Genomic DNA, 25430 nt, shown 5'->3' with positions numbered 1-25430 from the left:
GCAAGCCCTGAGCCACAGGTTTTGGTCCTGCTGCCAATGAGAAAGTGGTTGCAGGAAATTGAAGATGTCCAGCACTATTTAGGAACCATTGAGGGCCCCAGCTGACTAAATGTCACTATTGTGTTCATTTTCCTTGTGCATGGTTCTTCTATTATTGCACTCAGCTCTTTAATAACACTTAATTAACTTGTCCTACAGCGAATTCCTCTTAACTTCACTATAGGCTATACTTTAGCTTGACCTTCTTTTCATTGTTTTTGAGTGACCTGCTCATACAACTGATGTGGTCACTGACTGAACTGAAACAAATATGTTGATTTCAACCTTTATTTAATGTAGTGTCAGATTTATCAGTGCTCTTGTGCAATATATAGTGGTATTCCTTCGTAGCTTCATATGCTCCTGTCAGGTGTGTGGTAATTTTTTTCGTCTATGAAGTTGCCTCCACTTTATGGATTTCCGCAAAACTGAATTGGCCATATTTAGTGCCATTGTGATTTCAGTTGTTAATTAATTTGGCCTCACCCTGCGATCTACTCACTACCTACTTAGCTCAAAGGGTAAAGCAACTACCCCAAAGAGGCATTGGTTTTGGGTTTGATTTCCAACGCAGGACAAATTTTTCTTCAACTGGAAAAGTTTATCTCCTGGAAACCTGTATGGGTTTCCTTTGTAGCATCGTGGTACAGTCCAGCGGACGATAATTTTTCTCATTCGTGAAACTTCCTTCGCCTTGCGGATTTTCACAGCACTGATTTGCCACATAGTGGTACTGATTTCGTCCACAATGTATCGTTTAGCACTTATTAAGTGTTCATAATTATAATACATGCTTGCAGACCAGTGCATTGAATAAATGGCAGATAATGAATCTGTCATTTATTTACCCACATTTACCTGCCAGTTGAAGTTTCGCCCATAAACAAAAGAATGCTTTGATATTCTAAGAAGCCATGACGTGCTGGGCTAAGATTGCGCAAGTATCTTCCTTTTCGACCGTTCGCTTGAGCTCTGTAATTCGCTGGCACCACACTTTTGTAGACGGTCGTAAGTGACTTGAGAGGTGAAGCAAACGTCCAGAAAGCGAGATGCTTGCACTATCTCGCCCCTGGGCATCCTTCCGTACTGCTTTGTCTCTGAGAGACCTCGTGCGCTAACGCAATAAGATGCGGCAACTATGGAAAGGTCTTGATGCGATCAAGAAATGAAGTTTCTGTTGCAGTACTCTAAGCAGTACAATTGGCTACATAAGAAAAATAGACCAGCAATATCTTTCTGCACAACCAAAACACGAGATGAACAGACAGCAGCAACCGTGGTCTTGCATGTTTGTGCCCTCGTCATCGGACTACCTGCCAAGGTCACACGAAGAAAGCTGGAAGTTCCCATGCTGTTTGCTTCCCTCGGAACAACTGAGTGTAGAGGGTCATTGTTGATGGGCAGCAACATCCATTATTCCTGTTGTTTCCTAAGGAATCAATTTCTTCGCTCAACTCCTAAGAGCACGTGCTCTTTGATGGGCCTGATATCCATACTGGAACATCTTAATGCACAATTAAATAATGTATTTTATTTACATATTATGTTTTCATTAAGTTGACATGAATTCAGTATCATTTTTCTAACATTCCCTCAAAGATAGCACGAGAACCATAATGCATTGTTGCATTCAGTATGAAAAGATTTTCTTAATACGAAATAGAGCAGTGTTTGGTACACTTTGCTGTTCTTTCTACTTATGGATGCGTGGTTAATATAAAATGCAAATGCTGAGTGTCACAGCTCATTCAAGATTGAGCAAGCGTGCTCTAAATAATAAACAAGGCTGGATCTCATAATGTTACTATAGCATTGCTTGCAAGTGGTAACAAAGATTTAATTCACTCATTTGGTATTTTCTATGTACGTTTAGCCATTTGAGAGGCTGTCATGCTGATTATGTGATGAAATGGTCATCTTTTCTGTTTCCAATTAGTTTTTCTAGTTCTGTTTGTTCAGTTTGTTCTAGTTTGGCAGTTTGTTCTCGACTGGTGTAGGTTGAGGAATTACTTGCAACAACCAATGCTTGCCTCTTGCTATTTTTTCTTGTATATTTCTCTGTCCCCTCCATGAGCAAAACACCAGAAATGAGCCATATTTGCTCTTTTGCTATGATGTTGCGCTAACTTGCTATTTCTTCTCGTTTGTTTTCTTTCTATAGGAAATACTCACCTGGATGTTCCAGGTAAGGTACTTTAATTATTGATCTCCTTTTATTTTCTTGCATGTAAACTGTAGGCAACGTATTCTAATTTTTAGTTCAGTCTATGGTGGTTTATTAAGCTCTAGCTTTTACAACTATATTTGTCTCATCTTATCTGGAACTAGCTGTTCAGAGTGCAGACACAGTATTCTAAATGCCACAGTAAAAAGATCAAGGCTGTTGTCTTAATGTAGTGTAGAGTAGAACTATAATTAGTAATATTTCTAGGTCATTTTTTTGGATGTGAGGGTAAGAATTTGGATGTCCGGAACTAATATGAAATAATACCGTGTCAAAATGGCATGCTCACACAACCTCTTGTTAGACATATATGCCTTTTGTAATGCAAGCACTTGACTTGAATATGTTCTTGCATACATGCAAAAGTGTGTTTTGTTTTCTAATCAAAATGGACTTTTCCATTACTTAGTTGCCACAAGGTCAATCTGCATAAGAAAAACAAATTATAGTATTTTACGGGCCATAACCACGATCTTATTATGAGGCACACAGTAGTCGGGAGCTCTAGAATAGTTTTGACCATCTGGGGTTTAACGTGCATATAAATATAAAAATGTGAGCATTTTTGCTTGCCTTCTATCAAGATGTGGCTGGGATCGAACCCGCAACCTCGAGCATCCATCAGCGCAACAGCTACTGTGGCGGGTGATCTGTGTGAGAGGTCCGCATCGCAATCGTCCAAGGTGTCCACAAAGTTAGGAAATTATTTTCAGAAAAACAAAGCACAAAAGTACGATAATGAAATGCAATAAACAAATGGATGGTGTTCATAATGGTGTACATCAAGTTGTATTCAGATCTAAATCCTCAGAAACTGGTGAAACTTGCTCTAAGAGATTATAGATAAAAATTTTATTATGTTAACAGGCGTTCGCAACAATGGTAGCACAAGGAGCAGCATCAGCGATGGGTCCGGAATCAGTGCTGCCTCTAGCCGGACCTACGTGAGCGATAAGTCACTACTTGTCGTCGAAGCAAAAGAGAACGGTGTCATCAGGTATGGCATTGATCTCACTTAGGAAGACACTCTTTTTGATGTCTTTCTATACTGAAATTGCTGGAAGTGGAGGCTTTGTCCCTGGAAGTTACTGAAAAAGGAGTGACTTGAGTATAGATAAATCAGATCTTAATCAGCACATGCTGTTTCTTTGCTGGCTAGGGGATCATTGCTTCGCAAAAAGGAACTGGATGGGTACAGAGTTATATATCACTTGTGCTTGCACCTTCTAGTGGCATCTTGTGTTGTCTATTGGGCTGTTTTTAATGTTTTAAATTACATCCAACATTCCCCGTTGACTGTGTTATTTTTCATGGTAGCGAACCAGAAACACCACTTACACACCAAAATACACTGAGAAGTGAATAATGTAGAGTGCCAGAACTTGTTCATGTGGTAAATGAGTGGCAATAAAGCTTTAGAAATTGGGTTTTGGTTAAAGAAATGGAAAACAGTTACTTAGTGGCACCCATTTCTAGTTTTTCAGAAAAGAGAAGTTAGTAGTAAATAAATTAAATACCTTCACTGTTAAGGCCCTGATAGACAACTGCTGTTAATATACCTTTAGCGGCGACACAAACACCAAATGAACACTAAGCTAAGGGTAGCTACTGCCTGATGCATAGGACAGCAAAGCGTGAGTATTTCTGCTTCATTTCATAAGTGACATAGACATCGTACAAGCACACAACATAATTTCCTAAAGGCACCCGGAAAGACATTTAAACATAGTTAGATAAGGTCGCCGATCTGTAGAAGAGGCCCCTATGGACATGTGAACCAAATATGACTGCACTTCATGCCGCAGGGAATTTACAATCTTGTGTCAAAAAGAGTGGAAAATTGCATGCTCTCACCTTAATAATGTCATCAGAAGCAGCAAAGTCTACCAACAGGTTTTGGCTGATTTCGTGATCAAGAGAATATTCTCAGTAGTGCTGGTATTGCTAATTTTGAGGTAAATAAGTGAAAAATATATATGCCTGTGAGGTCAGAGACAGAAAATGCATTTCATCTTTGCACTGCCAGTCTGCACACGACAGTTAGCATAACTGTTTGGCCTCCGAGGTAGCATCAGCGTGCTGCGTAGATGCGTAGATGCCGACGCTATCACAGGTTGGTGCAGCGAGCCTCTCACCGCTGAGATACTGAGATACTCAAATTTTGGGCTGAACCTTGCCCCCTTGCCAGCTCTCAGTGTAGCTTCCAGCACGCTAGTGCAGACGAAAGGAGAGAGAAAGCCACTCATCGGTGCGACAACTACGTCTAACTCAGCTTATGCCAGAAGGATTTCAAAAACATTTTGCAGCAGGAGATTGTGATGTGATGTCCTTTAATAGTGAGGCTCCCCGTAGGGGCGTCTGCGTCAGCAGGCGTTTGGTGTGTTGCGACACCACGTACCCTAGCACACGAGGTTTGGACCCTTTCGCGTGTAGCCGTGCGCGGCTTAGCCGTGTCCAGGGAAAGGGGGATCCTGGGGGTTGAGCCGATGCCGGCTGTTCGGACCGTTAAGGGCCCCGGAGGAGGCAACACAGCTCTTTGGCCTCTGCTTCACGTAGACGGCACCCCCGGACTGACCCACCCGGGGGAAATCGGCAGTTGTCTTTTCCTGTCCCCCTCTTCACTCTTTTTCTTTCCTCTCTTTCTTTTACTGTCCTATCACCTCTTCTCTTCCGTCACTTCTTAATTTTCCTAGGCGGCTAGGGTTGACCTTGTGTATGTGCTCTCCCTTAGGTATATTATATTAGGTTATAGCAGCAATGCACGGCTGGCGTCCGCAGCCTTACACATTAAGTGCTACAGCGCCCCCCTGTTGGTCTCCGCGGTGGGTGGCCGCCATTGCCGCCGAAAATGGCCGAAATATTACGGGAACACCTGCTTTTCCACGTCTACTTGATCGTCACCCTCAAAAGAGGGGACGCACTGATGAAATCATAAGCCTTTTCAAACCAAAATAAATTTTCCCCCGATTTCAAGTTGTGCATAGCGAAAGAACTGAAAAACCAGCTAGAATTGTATCCCCATTCCTTGTTGCAAAAGGCTTGACTGATACACTTGGCCCAGGCTATAAGGTCACTAAAATGGCGAGCGGGGACCTCCTGCTTGAGATACGTGAGAAAGAACAGCACAACAAACTAAACACACTGGTGGCATTTGGAGATATTCCTGTTACCGTTTCACCCCATCGGTCAATGAACACAGCACGCGGCGTAGTATCTGATGCAGATCTCATCGACTTGTCCGAAACAGAACTATTAGAAGGCTGGAAAGAGCAAAATGTAACCAACGTGCAGCGCATCACCATCAGAAGAGAAAATAAAGAAATCCCTACAAAGCACCCGATCTTTACTTTTGCCACATGTGATCTGCCACAAACTATAGAAACTGGATACACAAAGATAACTGTCAGACCATACATCCCTAATCCCAGAAGATGCTTCCAATGTCAAAGGTTCGGCCACGGATCACAGAGCTGCCGTGGTAGACTCACATGTGCGAAATGTGGAGTCCAAGGTCACGCCTCAGACAAGTGTGAAGCGACACCTCATTGTGTAAACTGTGATGGTGAACATCCAGCATACTCCCGATCATGTCCCAACTGGAAAAAAGAAAAGGAAATTATTACTCTTAAAGTACGCGAGAACATCTCTTTCAAGGAAGCACGTAAAAGGTGCTCACCCTTCCATACCACAACGTGTGCCGATGCGACGCGTCAGGGGGCAGCGCCGCACCGACCTTCGCCACCTGCCCAACCCGCGCACAGCGAGTCGTTGGCTGCGGCATCCCCCGCCCCCGAAGTGGCAGCAGTCAAATCTGCTCCACCCACCAAGACACAGAGGCTGGCTACCCCGGGTACGTCGGACCCCAAGACCACGCCTCGCCAGGCGAGGTCTGACAAACTAGGAGCCCGCACGCGCTGCCACCCAGTGCTTCCCAGGAGGCAATGGACACAACACCGGCACGTTTGGTGCCGAAAAACCGGCGTGGCTCTCTCGAGCTCGCCAAAACTAACAAAAAACCCATAACAGGGCCAGACGACGGTCCTGTTACCTAAATTACACCACTACACATCTGAACACAGAACATTTCTCATCCTAATAAAATGGCTGTACAAATTATTGATTGGAATACCCGTGGCATTCTAAACAACTTAGATGACATGAAGGAAATAATACATGAGTATAATCCTAGGCTGTTCTGCGTTCAGGAAATACTTGAAAACATGAAATACAAATTTCTTAACACAATACACATTATTCCGCAAAGATCGCGATGATGGCCATGCCGCGTCTGGTGGCATGGCTATTATAGCTCAGGGGTCAGTTGCTTGCCGACACCTCCATCTTCAAACTAATTTGAGGCAGTAGCAGTTAGGGCAATCCTAACTACGACAGGTTGGTTACGGTCTGTTCATTTTACGTACCACCCGAACGTCGAGTGCAACTAAGGGAACTTGAAACGCTTGTCAATCAGCTCCCTGAGCCATTCATTTTAACCGGTGATGAGAACGCCCATAACTCGCGCTGCGATGCAAGATGGCGCACTGTAGAAGGCTTTCTTTTATGTACCGGTGCGGTTCTGCTGAATAAAAAAGAACCCACTTTTTAGAGCACCACACATGTCATATTCTTCAATACACTTAACCATAACCTCTCCATCTATAACGATGTACCTTGATTGAAAGGTCCTAAAAAACCCTTACGGAAGTGACCACTTCCCTATTCTCTTAACTTTAACAAAACGAGCTGATTGTGCTCCCCAGATTTCTCGATGAAAAATCGACTCGTCGAATTTGGAACTCTTTGAAAAGATTACGTATTTACAGCGCGATGATTTGCTTTCTTTAAACATAGATGATGCTGTGGCATACTTGACACGTTTTATTATTGACGCCGGTGAAAAATACATAAAACAAACTAACGGACTTGCTAATAAGCGTCGTTTGACTTGGCGGAATGACGAATGCAAAGAGGCACGGAAAAAACAAAATAAAGCTTGGGGCTTGCTTCGTGACTCTCCAACTGCGGAGAACCTCATTAATTTCAAGAAGGCAAAATCACAGGGCAGGAGAACACGTCGATGTGCTAAGTGAGAAAGCTGGGAAAGGTACATATGTAGTATCAATTCGTACAAGGATGAGGGTAAGGTAAAAAACAGGGTGAACAGATTAAAGGGCAGGGAAACACAACCGCTTTCTTTAGTAAACGTTCAAGGCGACACCATGAAAGATCAGGCAGATTTCCTGGGTAAGCATTTTCAAAATATTTCTAGTGCATCACACTACGCGCCAACTTTCCTAAAGTTCAAGGAACGCATAGAGCGAGAGCGCCTTGAACGAAAATGTGCAGCAGATGAACCTTACAACCGTCCCTTTAGTCTCGCTGAGCTGAAGGCTGCTCTCAGTTCCTGCAGCAACTCAGCACCAGGTGGTGACCGCATAATGTATGCAATGATCAAGAATATGCATCCAGAAACATTGAACACACTTCTGTCTCTTTACAACACCATGTGGGTATCTGGGCATATTCCATCCTCATGGAAAGAAGTGATCGTCATCCCAATTCATAAGCAAGGCAAATACCCCGCATTAGTCAGTAGTTATAGGCCAATAGCACTAACAAGCTGTATGTGTAAGTTATATTAAAATATGGTAAATCGGCGTCTAATCTATTTCCTGGAAAGCAACCGTCTGCGTGATCCCCTTCAATGTGGTTTCAGGGAGGGTAGGTCAACAATAGACCACCTTGTTCGCATTGAGGCAAACATTAGAGATGCTTATATACACAAACAGTTCTTTCTCTCTGTGTTTCTTGACTTGGAGAAAGCCTATGACACAGCACGCGATTCGGAATCCTGCGAGACCTATCTGCAATGGGCGTACGGGCAATATGTTAAACATGATAGAAAACTACTTGTCTAACCGTACGTTCCGTGTTAGAGTGGGCAATGCCTTGTCCAGGCTGTTCACCCAAGGGTCTGGTGTGCCACAAGGGGGCGTGCTTAGTTGCACCTTCTTCATTGTGAAATGAATTCCCTTCACAAAGTCATTTCATCCTCAACGTTTTATTCAATATATGTGGATGATGTGCAACTAGGATTTAAGTCTTGTAACCTTGCAGTCTGCGAGCGCCAAGTCTAACTCGGACTGAACAAGATCTCAAAATGGGCAAATGAAAATGGCTTCCAGCTAAACCCCTTCAAAAGCTCGTGCGTACTTTTTTCTAGAAAGAGAGGCTTGATACAAGATCCTGATATTACGCTGCATAGACAGCACATAACACTCAACACTGAACATAAATTTTTAGGCATAATACTTGACTCAAAACTAACCTTCATTCCTCATATCAAGTATCTGAAAGCTAAATGCTTTAAAACAATGAACATCCTGAAAATACCGTCACACACAACACGGGGAAGCGACAGGAAATGCCTCATGAACCTCTACAAGAGCCTTGTACGATCACGGTTAGACTACGGTGCCGTAGTGTATCACTCTGCTACGCCCAGTGCTCTCAAGATGCTGGACCCTGTGCATCATCTTGGTATCCGCCTCGCCACCGGTGCCTTTAGGACGAGTCCCATCGAACGCCTCTACGTGGAATCGAATGAATGGTCCGTAGATCTGCAGCGGTCATATTTTACTCTTAAATATTTTCTGAAAGTACATGCTAACAAAAATCATCCTTGTTATCCCACCATAAACAATATGACCTCTGCAACGCTCTTTCATAACAAACCTGCAGCCAAAGAGCCATTGTTGATCCGTGTGAGAAAGCTGAGCGAGGATATGGATGTTCCTATTCATGAAAATCGTCTAATGGCTTCTGCCATGCCGTTTCCGTCGTGGTTGTGGCGCATCATTGACTACGACACGTCATTCGTGGAGGTAACGAAGCACGCTCCAGAGGCCCACATTCATATGCATTTTATAGAATTACAGTATAAATACTCGTATCCAGAATATTACACAGATGCACCTAAATCACATGCTGGCGTGTCGTATGCAGCCGTCGGCCCATCCTTTTCTGAGTCCGATATTCTGCACCCTCAAACAAGCATCTTTACAGCAGAGGCGTATGCAATATGGTCGGCTGCGAAACACATCAAACAGTTAAAACTAAATAAAGCGGTCATATACACAGACGCACTAAGCGTTGTGAAAACATTGATGTCATGCTTCAACCACAGAAATCCACTAATAGCAGATCTTTTCTCTCTGCTCTGCACTATTTATGCCTCTGGCCAACATGTAACGGTATGCTGGGTGCCTGGACACAGAGGTATTGAAGGTAACGTCCTGGCAGACCGAATAGCTACCTCCTTAGACACGAAAGCTTGCAACATGTCCGTAGCCGTTCCAGTCTCAGACCTAAAGCCATACTTACGGAAAAAACTGAGAAACTACTGGCAGCATAAATGGGACGTTGAAATCCTTAATAAACTCCACATAGTTAAGCCACATTTAGGATACTGGCCACCACTGACCAAGTCCAGACGAAGTGATGTCCTATTCTGTCGTCGCAGAATAGGGCGCACTTACGGTACACATAGCTTTTTGTTGACTGGCGGAGAACGCCTAATGTTTAGTAGATGTGGGGAGACCCTCAGTGTTCAGCATGTCTTCCTAGAATGCCGCGAAACACAAGTCGAGAGGAAGACACTTTCCCTTAGCATATATTCAGTGTATACTACTTCACCTGACACTGTTTCTAGGCAGAGAACCTCTATTTGACATGCAATCTACCTTAGCCTTTTTAAATGACGTTGACACGCTCCATGTTTTCTGTCCGAGAAATTCGTAACACGGCCTCTTGCGAAAGGCCACGGTTGCGATGTCAACCTTTGGTATAGCACATGCCTCCGGGTCCTTGTGCTCAAGGTATCCGCTGAGGCTGTTGTGCTACCGTCAACAACAATCACCTGTCGATTTATATTCATGTAACGCTATAACACCATTGTTGTACATCCCATACTTATAGCATACCCTACTTCATTCATTCTCATATTTTTATTCCTTATGTATTTTAAGCAATTTATAGCTCTCAGTTTTAGGCCTCTCTACAGCCACGTCACATCAGCCATTAGTCAATTCAGTGCTCATCACCACTGCCTTGGCGCTCTTTGGCCACACTTGGCCCTTGCGCCAATAAACACTGCATATCATCATTAATAGTGAGGGTATTTTATGAATAATTATAAAAGTGTTTCAGTGCCCCCTTAAGGACAACAGGAATCATTAGAAATGATTCTGACATGTGCAAAAGGTGGACATGTGATCATTTTACTGCGACAGCAGTGCTGAAAATTGGGTTTGCCTTGTCTATCTGTCCATCTGTCTCATGTCCGTCTGTCCCATCTGTTGCGCTGACGACAAGCGTTGTCACCCTTGACGCCACACAACGCCGATTTTTGTCGTTGTTAAGCCACCTTGTCATTCGCAGCTTCGCTATTGTCGCAGAGTGAAAAAATCAAAGAAAAAGACAATGCTCCCATGCTTTCCTGGACTGAGGATGCTGCTCATCTGCGGCGCAGACTCTTGCGTGTTAATTTCTTTATTAAAGTTTATTCTTGATCCTCCTCTCCACAACCACTTAAACTGGTATTTGAACCAATGGGAGTGAAGCAGTGCGCACTTGGAAGTTGAAGGCACTAACCATTGAGCTATTGTGCCACAACAGTGCTGGGCAATTACTGCAAGGCCTTGCGCTCCACAGAGACTAAAAGAAATGGCACCTATGCATGTATTTCAGAGGCTAGAATGAGCAATACTGTAGTGGATGAGGATTAAATTATGTGGCACCGCATAAAAATTGTTCTTGACAAAATGATGTGTTTGCATGCTGTTCTTTGTTATCATGCTCGTGAAAAGAGCTTCAGTGATAAGCCTGATGCTGCAGCGATAAGCCTCAAACATGGCACATACCTGCGATAGAGGATGCACTGAAAATAATGTTGAAAGCATCAATAACATTAATGCCAACAGCAACATTGCAGCAATAATGCCACATAGTTTACACAGTGAGAAGAAAGGGGGTTAACCGAGGGGCCCGATCTTTATTGGTCATATCATAAGAAGCCAACAAACACTGACACCAAGGACAACATAGGGGAAGTTACTTGTGCTTAATAAATGAAATAAAGACACGATAAATTATTGGAAATTACAGTGGATGAAAAACTACTTGCCGCAGGTGGGAACCGAACCCACAACCTTCGAATTTCGCGTGCGATGCTCTACAAATTGAGCTATCTTGGGTATTTATGTAGTGGCGCCACACAGTGGCGAATGGCGGCGGCTATGCGTTTAGGCTTGGGCAACAACACGTCATCGAGATCAGCCACCATCGAGCCGGCGCTCTGATTGCTGCCGCACAGGGGTGACATTGGAGGAGGAGTGAAGAGAGCAAGGCTCGCGCCATGCGCAAGAGATGGCGCGAGGAGTGCGCGCTGCTAGAGCAGCGCGCTGGCCTTGGCTACGAAGCTGGTTACGGTGAGGGACAACAGCGAGGGAAAACGGGGAGGCTCGACGGCAACACGAAACGCAGGAAGGGGCATCAAACAACTGCGCTCTAAAAAAATGTGACTGTATTACACAAGCTCTCGAAACTTGTTACGCTCACCACAATGCCATGTCACCTTGATGATGCACAAAAGCAGCAAAAATAAACAATGTTGCATCAAGATTATCTGAATCAAATACTTTCGAAGAGTAAAATGTTGGATTGCCTTAAAACATATAAAAGGACAAGGATTAGTACAAGCTTTTTACCCAACACCTGCTAATAAGAAACTCATAATGCTATTCGGAATGCCTGTGGACTGTCGCGCCACACCACGGTGCACAAGAGGAATGACACGAGTAGGATGAGCAGACAACGCAGTATGGCTGCGTTTTCACGTGCCTAGTCTGGGCTGTGTCACCACCTGCCGTGCAGGCATGGGCCCTATTTTTTTACCTCTTTCGCTTGTACGATGGTCAAGAACAACAATAGTAAACGCATGTGCTGTGTTTCCTAGTGCATAAACCGAATTTCCCGCTAGGAGATAAGTCTTCTTTCCAGTGAAATCCGCCGAGAAACAATGGGTGGTGAGGCAATGTATAAGCAGGGTCGTGACTCCCCCGATGAAGAGGATTATGCACAATTACAGAAAATGGCAGCGGGCACTTCAGGAAGAATAAAGAAGCGTGAACTGGACAGAGAATATAAAAAAGATACTCGTGCGTATGGGCCATGCCTACGTTTGCTTTAGTTAGTTGTTTTCTTTCCTTTCTTTTCTTTCAGTGCACCGGTTGTAGGATTTTCGACAGTCATATTAGGCAAATAAAATTTTTGTGGTATGCTTATTTCTATTTTATGTGTTACTGTATGGTCAACGCATCCAGGTTTACGCGGCATATGAAACTATGCATAAATTAGGTTGAAAAACATGTTTCGTAGTGGCCTTGCAAGAAGTCGAAGCAATATGTCAAAAACAAGCAGATATATGTCTTCCAATGCAGTACGGTAAAGTTATTATTATTCATATTGTACGTGCATTGCAATACATTTTCCCAGAGGGAAATGTGCAAAAATGAAGTATGTTAGATGTTGAAAGTTCAGATATTGAAGATTACTACGAACATTGGCGAATGAATTTTCTTACCTGAGCATGTCATGTTCATAAAGTCGAGCATATTTAAGTGTTTGAAGAACTGCTTCATGCTCAAGAAATACCAGAAATAGCTGAGAGATAAAATGGTATTACTTGTCGCACATCAGATCTGACAGCTTCTTTCCGATTTTTTTTATGTTCGAGTGATAAAGCATCAGGTAGGGTATGTACTGGGGCATTTGCGTCCCTCCTTTTAAAGTTCTCCCATGGCACTGTCATGTACGCGAGTGGAACCAAATATATAAGGTCACAGAATATGCATTAGCATGGATTTAATTTGTACTTATTCATCTTTAATTAGCTATATAATCGCAGTTTTGCTTCCATGCGGCTCAATATGTCAAGTAATAAAAGTGACGGGGTGTCGCAAAGTTGTCACAACGTGCTATACAATGCATTTCCGTGCCCTCCCCTTCGCTTGCGATCCTCCTCCGGACAGCCATCTGGTTTACCATGCGTACCTATAGGTTGCGGGCATTGGGAATACATTCTAATTAAATCTAGCCTACTTAGACATGGGGAGCCTGAGAGTGCCGAAGTCTGCCCATGGACACATTTACAATTTTATAATAACATTATACGAGCGTTGACTGCACGGCATGTTAGCGAAGGGTGGTGGGATCAGCAAAATTATGTGCGGGCCCGCAAGGCGATTTCCAGTTCCGATGCCATCTGCGGTGCTGTTCAGTTGAGGAGTACCCTTTGCTGCTATAAGGCGGCTGACATGTCGTTTGGTCTACGCTTGTACGTCATTGCTAAAATCTTGCAAGAGTTTACATATTTCGAATTCCACAACATGCATTACTATAGTAATGTCATGCAGAAAGGAAGTTGCGTGCATCACAAAGAAGAAAGAAGTCAAAACCTATTTAGTATCTAATCCACACTATTCTTTCTGTTCTATCACACAATTATAACTATAATTTAAATATTTTAATTCTTTAATACTATTGCTTATGGGTATGCAGAAAGGTAGAGGTAATCCTGCCCGTGTTTCAGCAATATTTGGGCTGCAGCCACTTCGGTGGATGAACTGGGAGAGTTCACTGATGGTAACACGAGCTTGAATCTACTTAGCCATTTTTCCCGGTATTATTTGTTGGAGCTTTGTAGCCACAAAATGTTGCAAATACCTTCATTCTATTTCTGTTTGATGTCAAAAAACATTCACTCTTAATAGCTGTATACATAGTCATATTCCAGTATGGCATTTAAGGTTTGCTAGACTGCTAATCAAAAAATTGTTCTCAGTATTGGATGCAACTACAGTGTTAAAGGGCAACATCTTAGCCATCCAGCATGTTTCAGTCTCAACAAAATTAGCGAACCATAATTTCACTGAAAAAAGCCTGATGATAGTTCATTTGGAAGTGTATATTAACAGAAAAATAAACTAGCTTTTGGGAGAAAATGAAAACAAGAAAAAGTATGCCAACATGTGGGAAAAAAAGACTTAAAATGCTGAGCTTTAGTTAAGCAGTATTGGTTCCAGGAATTACAGTATTCAACCAGCGAAGGCAACATTATCTAAGTTTCGCAAGAGGCAAGAAAGAAAAAAGCTGCAGAGCAGCTAAAGTCCTCACTTTGTGCAGCAGATAGCATACTCAATTAAGATGGATCTCTGAAACCTGGGCATGTGGCAAGAGCTTGAAACTTAAATAAATGCTGAATAATATGTTCAGCACGCAGCTCACCATGATGGTTCCATTCTGCAACTTTTTCATGATACACCATGTCACTGTACTCCACAGCAATTGCGAGTTTATCAACTAGGATCATAGCACATTGACTGTATTGTGAACTGAACTGATCATCAGGTTTCCTCCTTCAATCATATTTGCGAATAATTAAGCAACATTTTCTCTTGCAGGCATTACTTGATCCCACCACATTTGGCACATCGCAGTAAGTGGCGAAGGAAAGGTGTCAAACTGCACATTTTCAACGATCACATATTTGTGGCCAGGCATATCCCAGGGTAAGAGCCTTAGCAGACATTTACATTCTAAACCACTTGCATTATCCCTCATGAGGCAGTTCATGCACTCATAATCTTCATGTCTATAGCAATAAGTGCCACAAATAGAAATAAACATGTAAGTGCTTAATACGGCAGGTGATAATCATAGCAGTGATGATGCCAATTGGTAGCCATTGCAAATGTGTCGCAAGGTTTTGCACAAGTTTTGACAAAACTTGGAACTTGCCTGCAAGTGTGCCTTCGAGATGTCTGTTATTCTTTAGCATGCTTTCTTAGCCTATGGGGAAGTTTACTGCATTTACTCCATGCTGTATTGTAAGAACCTGTTGTTAATGAAATTTGTATGTTTATCAGATTCTTATGATGTCATTAACATCCAGTGTTTTGATATGTAGTATTTTAAGCAAACATGGCCAGAAATTTCATGTCTACTGTCATTTGTATCGATATTTGTATCTTAACATTTAAAAACTGATACTTGCTTAGTTTCTGAAAGTATCACAATAAGAAATTCTGGAGTTAGGTAGGCACATCCAAAAGTTGAAACGCCTAGAATCAATTTAACCCAAGAAAAGGGGAAAGATTTAAGATATTGCATTCCTTACCAAAATCAGATTGCCTTCATATTCTCAATCTTGCAGCGGAGTTCAGTGTCACGTTTGTTCAAGGCTACTGACAAGAAGGCTAGGAAAACAAGGTTACGTCTGCAGAGGTAGGTATTTCTGCCGTTATGCCCTTCTCTGTGTTAATGGCGATTTCAAAAGAAAATATGGCATATTTGCTTTTTGCAGTCTACCCTGCAGAGAAAAAGAGTACCATGTGTCCTGTTCTCATACCACAACCCCTTGAACAATTTCAGGTTGTAACCTGCTTTGCCACAAGTCTTGCCATGTGAAAACAGAGAGTATATGCAACAATAGCTCTGTGGCGACCATGCAAATGTATGTATGAAATGCTTCACTGCACTTGGACAAACTGACGTTGACATGTTAAAGAAGGGAGATACCTGTGCCTATGCTGAGTAGTAAAATTGTTACATGCCGTAAACATTACAAGAGCACTTATTTCTAAGTTCTAGCATTCAGACTTGATGATAGCATTAACATAGTTCTAATTATCTTGAGAATCAACCATAGGTTTGAAATTCCTGAGTTCATTCAAACAGAAGTTGAGCTCTACAGTTGCTGAAAACATCTGGGCATTTCAATTGCTTTCAGCGGTAAAAAACATGTACCAGTTTTCTGTGCATCATATTGTAAGAGCTAACTCAAACTTTGTATTTCCTTAAAACTGCGCCGAAAAATAATTTATTGTTTCTTGTCACATACTTTATCACAAACAACATTTTATTTGGTGTACTACTCCTCCTGTAGCCCATCAGATATATAAATAAATGTTCTCTTGTCATATGACGATACCTGCATCCTGATGAGAGCATTTGCTCAAGACCTCCAAATAAAGTTAGCTCGTAATCATCATGGCAGTTTAGCATAGTGCGGATGTTCCACTGTGCTTGTACACAGGAATGTGGAGAATGTATCTGCAAACAACGGCTTTAGTGGCGATATGGTTATTTTTATGATCAACCATGAACCACTAGACATTTTTGCTGCATTGATATTTAAAAAAAAGATACAGAAATACCTTTCTCTTGATTACATCACTGCCACATGCTGATGCCAGCAGAGAAGTGGAACACACTTAGTCATTTTCATGAAGCTTCTGTGCACCTTTAATTATATGCATCACAACAAGATGTCTCATGCAACACAGCTATTTGCGTTTATGCTGATGTATGTGTGCAGCACGCAGCTCTCACATATACTTAGCTATTAAGTATAACAGCTAAGTATATTTGTGATTCAATTTTTTATTGACACTACCAACACTGACATGCTGAAGAGAACATATGTGGAACACAATGCCAGGCTTTCCCGCATTGGCGGATGATAGTGCCTGTTTTTGCTGCAGCATCATATTTGAATCATTAAATTTTGCAATACAAGATTTGGTGGTACATTTTCTTCTTGTAGTAATTCCTGTAATTGCACTGTCTATTTTCTTCAGCCGAGATGGGAAAACCTGCATACCAAATCTGACAGAGTGCACATCACTTTACTTTCATTTTTGTATACCCTTGAGATGTATTGATCTATGAATCAAATATCAGTGTAATATTTTCATCAAGAACTTCTGAGAAGATGTCATACTGTAGCTGATCATAAAGCATGAATTGTACAATAGGCACCAAATATGTATACTGTAGTGATCCCAGAGCCTAGTGGGATGAACGTGTACAGTGCACCTTCAACATACATCCTTCCGTCACAGCTATGATTTGCAGTTTTTTATACTGCTTGTAGCTTTCAAATAATATTGCTGTACAACTACTGTCCAGGTATAGTAACTGGTAACTTTCATGAAATATATTACAGCAATTAATTTGACTGCTTGTTTAACAAAGCTTGGGATTTTAATTTTCTTTTCACAGGGATGTAAGTTGAAAATTTATTGCATTCTCTACATATATTGTTTTGGCATTTGTTTATAAAGAATGTACTGGATGTTGGGCAATAATTATCTACTGCTATAGGAGTGCGGTGCCTCAATACAGAGATCCAGACTCGTCTTAGGCAGCCAGTGTTCCGACACAAAAATTGGCCATCAATATAATGGGGTTATACCCCTTGCTTAAGTGGCTACACAGCTTGGTGCATAATGATACGTTACTGAAGTTATTGGAACATTTGGGTGGTCGAGTCAGAGTGCTCTAGCAGTGCCGCAAAAATTTTGTAAAATAGCACTTAAACATTACTGCTAGCGTAAGTGTGCCTCACTGATGATAAGGAAGCAGGATTGCCACTTCCATACCCAGTTATATTCCTAATATGGTTTTAAAGCTACTTTTATTCTGCTTCGTAGCTCAACCAGAACACTCTGAAACAAACACCTGAATTTGCCATATGTGTAACAACCTTCATTCGAGTGCGTAGGTAGCTTGTCTGATAACAAAGTCCGAAAATTTTGGCAAATGTGTGGTAGACAAATTTACATTGACAGCAAAAGTCTCGGAGATAAGCATTCAGTATAGAGCATTTAAATTCTCACATATTACACGGGACTATACCTGCCTAGCTTGTGCAGCCCCCCTTATGGATTTGCTCACTTAGTGTCCCAGTCATACACAAGTATGAATATATAGTGTACTGTTTGCTAATATACTTCTTCAGGTATTATACCTAAATGACCTTAACTTTACAAGGCATTTTAACCTCATAACCTTATAATGTTTAGGTGTCGTATGCCTTAGCTCGCCTCCTCATCATTAGATGCAAGTGAAAAGCAGAAATGTTCTTGTCAGGCAATCAGTGAGCATATCTAAATTAACTTTCTTACATTTTCAAAGAATGACTGAGGTTCTAGTCCTTGTCTGAGTAAATTTATTATTTTGGTCCTGAAGATTTCATCGAAAACTAAAAATACTGAAAACATAGAACAATTGGATCGTAATGTTTACTGCTCTATGATCATGTCACATGATACCTTGTCACATAAAGCAAACATTGCAGTTATGTATCCTGCATCTCTTTCATTGTTGCAAGCAAGAAACATCAATACATTAGTTTGCACTTTGTGTGTAGTAGTTATTTTAGTAACGTAAATTTTACAAACATTTTATTTAGAAAATGATAGTTCTTCTGACACCCACGTGTAATGTAATTATGTCTGCTTGAACGCTCTTGCATTTGTCGTTTACTAGGTTACAACATATGTGTTTTTTGTGGAGTTACGATGGGTGTAAAATATACAATTAAGATTTTTGTTATCAGTTGTAGAGAATTTGACGAGTGAAGCAAAAATTCTACTTCAGACTGTCAGGGGATCTAACATTATATTTCTTTCAGTGCAATAAATCTTATAAAATATTTATTTTTTAAAACAAGGGCACAATTGTACTAAACCTTGGCCTCAAATAACAATGCCACTTCATACTCCTTGTTGGTGTAAGGTTGTGTTGTTGAATGTGTTACATTCTGAGGTGCCATGTTTTTCCCATCTCTCAGCAATGAGCTGTTTATTATGGCAAAAACTAAAACCACATTGCATCTGTGCATAGTGCTATTTCAGGGTATCAATACGCAGGCATGGGAGAGTAATGACAATTTCTGTTGAGATATAAAATTAGGAATCTTTACGTACGGGGGCATGAACTAATTGGTGCAGCAATTTTTTTTCTTAGGATATGGTGCACTGCAAGGATAAACTGAATACAGAGACAGTATATATATTTATTCTTTTGTGTGCACACATACGATTATAGCATGGATATCTTGCAGTGTGGGTTTGAAAAGACATTATGTTACACCTTCTGTCCTTCTTTTTCTATTGTATTTTTGTAGGTTTGAGTTTTCATTTTTCTTTCGGGAGTCTGGAAGCTGCTGGGAGAAATGCACATGAATGATTTGCGACGTGAGGCAGGCTTACCTTTTGTTACCTGCACTTTTGGCCAATATGTAGCACGCTTATTTAAATATCAGTACAATTGCTCTCTTGCACTTCTTATATCATATATTGATCTGTACTAAAGCACAAAAGGCTTGCATATATGTGCATTCGTTTTGTTGTAGATTGAGGAATTAAATAAGCTGTCTGCTGTGTACAGCTACTATATTTCTTAGGAATAATATCAAATAAATTATTTTTAGGCTTCTTGCATAATTTAGTTGAGCGTTATGTATTCATCATCTATAGTTATTTTCTTGATGCAGTATTTGTTTGGTGCAAAAGCTATACAAGTGATTGTTGCAAGCTTCGTGATTCACAAATGTGTATGTCTTGCTGAAGAAATTTAAACATTCGATTGCAACTTAAGTGTTAAAAGTCAACAACACATACATCTTAAGGAAGTAATTGACAATCAGGCTGATGTAATGTTAGCTCCAGAACTCAATATGCTAATGGACTGCGTATTTTTCTTTACATATTGCTTTGTTGTATGAAATTCTCACATATGTCTTAAACACGTGTCTGATTTGCAACTGCTGCCTTGCTATCCTAGTTTGCAATTTCGGTGTTTTCTGTGCTCACCTCTTCGTTTTTGTCTGGAGTTTAATACTAGTTGTCATAGCATTCAATTTATTAAGGCTGTGTATGGTCAGGATGGCGTGTCTGAAAAGATCTTGCAATCTTTTTGCCACTACAAGAACTTAAAATATGTAAAATATTTTGAGCTGTACTCGTCACAGCACATCATTCTGTCAAAAGAGTTCTACGCATTTGATTTTAAGAGCTTTTATGTTCTTGCTGTGGTCACCTTGCTTTCAGTATTGCCAGGCTAGATTAGCAAAATAATATAGTAAATATGGAATTTGATTATGATTAGAAGTAACTGGCACAATTCATTATTTTTGGGCTCCATGTAAGTGAAGACAACATGTATGTATGCTACCCTTTAATTGAAGTTTGTACCTTTAAGCCAGCGACTAATGTAACCCTTTTTCTTTAAGTTTTGTTGAGCGATACCCTACTTTCAGTATGCTAATATCACTTGATATATTGGTTTTAGGCCAACATCGACCCGTTTCCTTTAGTGTTACTTGCTCTCTTTTATGAGAAGTGAGGTGATCCTTCCCAGAGGGGACTTGGCCATTCAGAATCTATGCATGAGACATGCACATATATATGCATGAGACATGCATATATATAGGCATGTTGGCAATAGGTTTAGAGCATATAAGGAGATTTAATAGAGCAATGAAGTGTTGGTAGTGATGTTTATTCAAAGCTCTCACTATGTTAAGGATTGTGTGAACATTGAATTTGTACTGATATGAGAGCTAATAAATGAAGAATGAATGGCGACTTTGAGCATATATTAGGTAGTAGGATATTTTACAGTTGCTTTCTTTTCTCTCGTATATTTGCATTTTCCCCTTTTTTTAAGTTTTGAGCCCACTTTCTTATTATACTTTGGCTTTGCTGTTTCAGGGAACCCGTGGAAGATCCGCATCCGCCACAGGTGAAGACAAGTTGATGCGAGCACTCAGAAACTGCTGCATAAGAACGTGACACTGCGCAAGACTTGCTTAAGTACAGAGCATGAAGTTACTTTGGTTGTCTCCATCCTCAGTTAAGGCGAATAGCTTTGTGTTACTGCATTTTACTCCATTTATGAAACTTTTCGTTCACTGCAAACCAGTTACATTGTGGCCTTCAGGCAGCTCCTGAACATTGATGCAAAAGATTTTGTTAAGCGCTTATCTTGAAACTATATGAAAGCTGGATGCCCGTCGATAACTACTGATTTCAATCAGGAAGCATCATTGATGTAGAAAAATTGAGTGTACTGAAACATGCGCAGAAAAGTAAAATAATTACTAAGTGTGCACACAACCAGCCTTCAGGGCCATAAGAGGGCTACACTAAAGTTGCTCACTGGGAAAGAAAAAAACGCTGATAAAATTTGCTCATTTTCCGGAACACAGGAGCATACACAATTGCCTTCCCATTAAAAAATAACCATAAAGCACTGAAGCTGCACTTGTTGGAAGACAACATATGGTCAGATAGCTTGATGACCCTGCAGTACCTTGAATAGAACAAAAGCTTTGGTAACACCCATGGTACACACAGCACATGACGGTGTGTGCTGGATAGATAATCAGCCCATTGGGAAGATGCCCATGACATTACCAAATGGTCACGAGGTGGTGCACCATGCTAGCTATCGTTATTGCAGTTCTTTTACCACACAATTTTTATTATGTGCTGTGAAGGCAATTTTGCTGGCCCCAAGCCGGTATACCTGGCTACGGCTTGTTATACACAAAGAATCAGCTTCTTTGTGCGATTGCGAGTGTGGCCGTCTTGTTTCAATGTGACAACCGAAATTTTTTGGTAATAAAATATCTGTGCAGCACAGAAGCCCAACGTGAAGCAGTTCGCTTTTCACCAAGGTGGAAGCCATCAAATGAATTTTGAGCTCCCTGCCTGCTTTTATGCGTTCAGCTTGTTTTTCTTTAAATGCAGAATTTTTAACAGGTTGACTACACAGAGTTGTGTGATGACATACCTGAGACAAGCTTGCAGTTGATCATGACTGCCGTCAAGTCATAGTCATGTACACAACATTCTCCCATCAGACATTTTTGTATTCATTGCCCTTTATAGGTCCTTCCCTGGACCTATAACGTGTAGCTTTGAAAGAGCAGTGCGGGGCCGCACATTTTGTCAAAGGAGGCTTGAGCGCATTCGGCATGATATTGTGAGCAATATGTGTAGTGCAATAACAATGTTGAAAATTTGCTACTAAGGCATACTGTAATGTGTTCTTTTATATATATACAATTATATATATGGATGTTGATGTATATAAACTTAGCACGCTTTTTCGTTATCTTTTAAATGACAACAGCTTGTACGAATTTCACTTTATGTATGCCTGTTTATGTATGTGCTTGCATGTTTTGAGACCTGTGTAAAATAAAGTCAGGTACAGTCTTTGTGCAATGTGTAATTGATTTAAAATACTTTGGTTGACATAATTATAGCCTTATTTTCCCATGGGAAAACTATTGCTAAAGATCAGGCACGTTTTAAATAGAGTGAAAAAGCGGAAAGCAATCAGCCATTTAAAGCATTTGTTGCAAAGAGAGAGTATATTTTAACACCTTATTATTTGAATTTGCATCAATGCAGCTATTTCAGTGTGCATGAGCAGGTATGTTCACTCGATTGGCAATACTTTGAGTAGTTGTTGCTGCTGTGGTAAAAGAGAAATTCTAATGCCATATGAAATGAGAGCCACTTACTCTAGTTTGGTTTATCTTTAGCTTATGCTGCTAGTAATTTTATATGGAGCATGCTTTTCAGTGAATCGCTAGTGCTTATGACAAGTTTTTTAATGAGAAATACGTGTATAATAGATGTTCGCTGATAAAAGCTGTTGCACGTGCACATTTCCTGTTGCAAAATAGCTGTTCAAACACAAGCCAGGTGCATTTTTGCAGCATTTTACTATGCCATGTTTGAAAACTGTTTTTCTTCACGGGTGGAGTATGTAACATTGGTTGATTTGAACATCATCAAATTGGGGGCGGCTGAAAAACATGTCTGACCAAAAAATCTTATTTAGTCATATGATTTTTATAACTCGTTAACTATGGCAAATTTTACACTAACGGTATAAAAAATAAATGTACATTGTAGTAATTATATATATATATATATATATATATATATATATGCTAGCTTTCTGGATAGCATGGCATATTAGAAAAATAAATCTGCACCTGGCTCAAAAGGAAGTGCCTGTAAGAATGGTAGTTCATGTTTTAGTCATTGCCGAGTTGTAAGTGTAAACTCTGATCATGTGGTGTTTATAAAGATACCTGCCAGAAGAAGCACATGAGCTTAAGGGGAGACTCCTCGAAACAACTTCTTTTATTACTTGTATTAGAGGTTTCAAAATTCAGTCAAGCGTAGAGTTTTCTATGCAGATTTCAAATATGGCACTACTTTTTGTGTAGCTTTGTAGTTTTAGAGTTATATGATGCACAATGGCATAATTTAGTCATCTTTATTGTCACTTTTCTATGTAATAAATTTCACAAAACACATCGTGTCGTAGCTTGTTTAGCTCTTTGTAGATCGCAGAGTTCCAATATCTAGCCAAACAGTGTGTACAGTTACTGAAACTATGCACAAAAATAGAACACTTCAACTAATCTATTTCTCATTTCTCTGAAATATAACCATGTACTTTTGCAACTTACTGCTCAGAGATATTGCAATTTCAAGTAGATAATAGCACTGTACATATCTTGAAGAGTATGTATGCCAAATTCCATTAATATAAGACAATTGTAAGTCTTTCGTGCGATTGCGAAAAAAATTACTTGAAGTGTCCTAATTTTTTTATAATTCCATTAATTGTACACACTGTTTGAACAGATATCAGCATTTTGCGGTCTACAAAGAGCTAAATAAGCTGCAGCACAAAGTGTTTTGCACAAATTTATTACACAAGAAAGTGCCCACAAGATCACCCTATATTGCCATTGTGTAGGACTTAACTCAATAACAATACCAGCTGCACAAAAACTAATGACATATTTGAAATCTGCTTAAGATGCTCTATAAGTGGATGTGTTTTCAAATCTCTAGCACAAATATTAAAGAAATGTTTTTTGAGGAGCGTCTACCTTTAAGCAGACATGAAAAAATGATGAGAGGAAATTAACGGCTGTATCGTTCACCCTGCGGAGCACGATTCCATGGCTATGGGGACTTACTACAATGTTTGTGTCGTGACCATGGCTATGAAGCAAACATAATGGGTAGCATCAGAAATATTCCATGCTTATTTTGTGAACATTTTTTCTAGTCTTCACATGAAGTTAAAATGCCTTATTCACTACTGCAGTTATTGAATACTTTCCAGAGAACCGCATGTAAACCGTGTGAAAATATCTTTACTGAAATGGCACACTTGACGACATTCCACTGGCTATTGAGCGACTGTACATACTGGTTGTAATCGATCCATGTGGATGAACATGCAACTAGTATTGCAAAAATTTGTTCAGTAGCTGGAGAAAAGTTGATTTTGTGTGAAGAACAGGCATGGTAAAAAATTTAATGAAAGCTAACACACTCTAAGAGCAGTATAAGGAACTGTTATCAGTGTTCAATAAAGTATGTCAGGGTGGGCATTAAAATATAAGATTCCTGCTCAGGGCACTAGTTACACTTGAAAGAAGTGATTTACCTTTGCTGCTCTAGAAATAGCTGACTTCTCGTTCGGGAACAATTGCTCTAACTGCTTTTTATTTCATTATCGCAATCGACGGCTTTTTAGTCGACATGCAGAACTGCTGTGCATTTTATGAACAAAAGAATGTGTAAGTGCTATTTTAGGAGCTTGTTAATGTTTGCTCACGTGGTAAACATAACTTTTCAAGAGCATGTTGCATAACTATCTATGCTGCTTTGTTAATGGTTCCGAAAATAAATTGTTGCACTGGTGCATACCATTCTGTCACTTTGCCTCCTCGAAGTATATGCTAGTGGAAAATGTTGCGGTATTTTTCACAGCCTCTAAATGTTTGTTACATTTTATTTGCAATGGCCATATGATACTTATTTCTGTGAGGTGTCGATATGTCAAGCAGACTGCAATGTTGTGATCCTGAATGCCATGTCCGGTCACCGGAAGAGCTTTTTGTGTGATTTTCCCTTTTGGTACTGCTACATCGAACGAATGTCTTCATGTTCGATTGAAATAAATAATTAGGTTTTCATTTATTCACGTGAATGATGTCTGTGCACTACATTTCTTCAAACCAGGAATGTTTAAGAAAAGCTGTGTATTTACTTACGTGCCATGGCTCTTATAAAGAAACCCTGAAATATCTGTCAGTTTTTACTGTTTTGTGTTCGCATTCTTGAGTTCATCAACTTTGATGCTTTAGGTTTCATAAGAGGGTTCATTAGCTGGCTCCAAAGACTAAGATCCACATCGTGCCATCACTCCT

General features: G+C 40.5%; 1 protein-coding gene across 6 annotated transcripts in view; it reads left to right on the top strand.

Annotated features, from left to right (window-relative positions):
* Positions 1-25210, top strand: part of LOC126531798 (uncharacterized) — a 208146-nt gene extending 182936 nt beyond the window's left edge. For 3 of the 6 annotated variants that reach the window (XM_055071482.1, XM_055071481.1, XM_055071479.1), the window contains 6 exons: positions 2201-2224; positions 3131-3260; positions 14785-14892; positions 15537-15607; positions 15755-15840; positions 20884-25210. In XM_055071482.1, coding sequence (XP_054927457.1) covers positions 2201-2224; positions 3131-3260; positions 14785-14892; positions 15537-15607; positions 15755-15840; positions 20884-20964 — 500 coding nt within the window. In that variant the 3' untranslated portion in view covers positions 20965-25210. Of the gene's footprint in view, positions 1-2200; positions 2225-2847; positions 3037-3130; positions 3261-14784; positions 14893-15536; positions 15608-15754; positions 15841-20883 lie in introns of those variants that run through there. The other 3 variants (XM_050179528.2, XM_055071480.1, XM_055071483.1) reach the window with 3 other exon arrangements.
* The last annotated feature ends 220 nt before the right edge of the window (positions 25211-25430 follow it).

This window comes from Dermacentor andersoni, chromosome 5 (assembly GCF_023375885.2).
Source record: "Dermacentor andersoni chromosome 5, qqDerAnde1_hic_scaffold, whole genome shotgun sequence".
In the NCBI taxonomy this organism is placed as follows: Eukaryota; Metazoa; Arthropoda; class Arachnida; order Ixodida; family Ixodidae; genus Dermacentor; species Dermacentor andersoni.
Note: the sequence above shows the minus strand (reverse complement) of the source record. Positions and strands in the feature narration are given on the sequence as shown.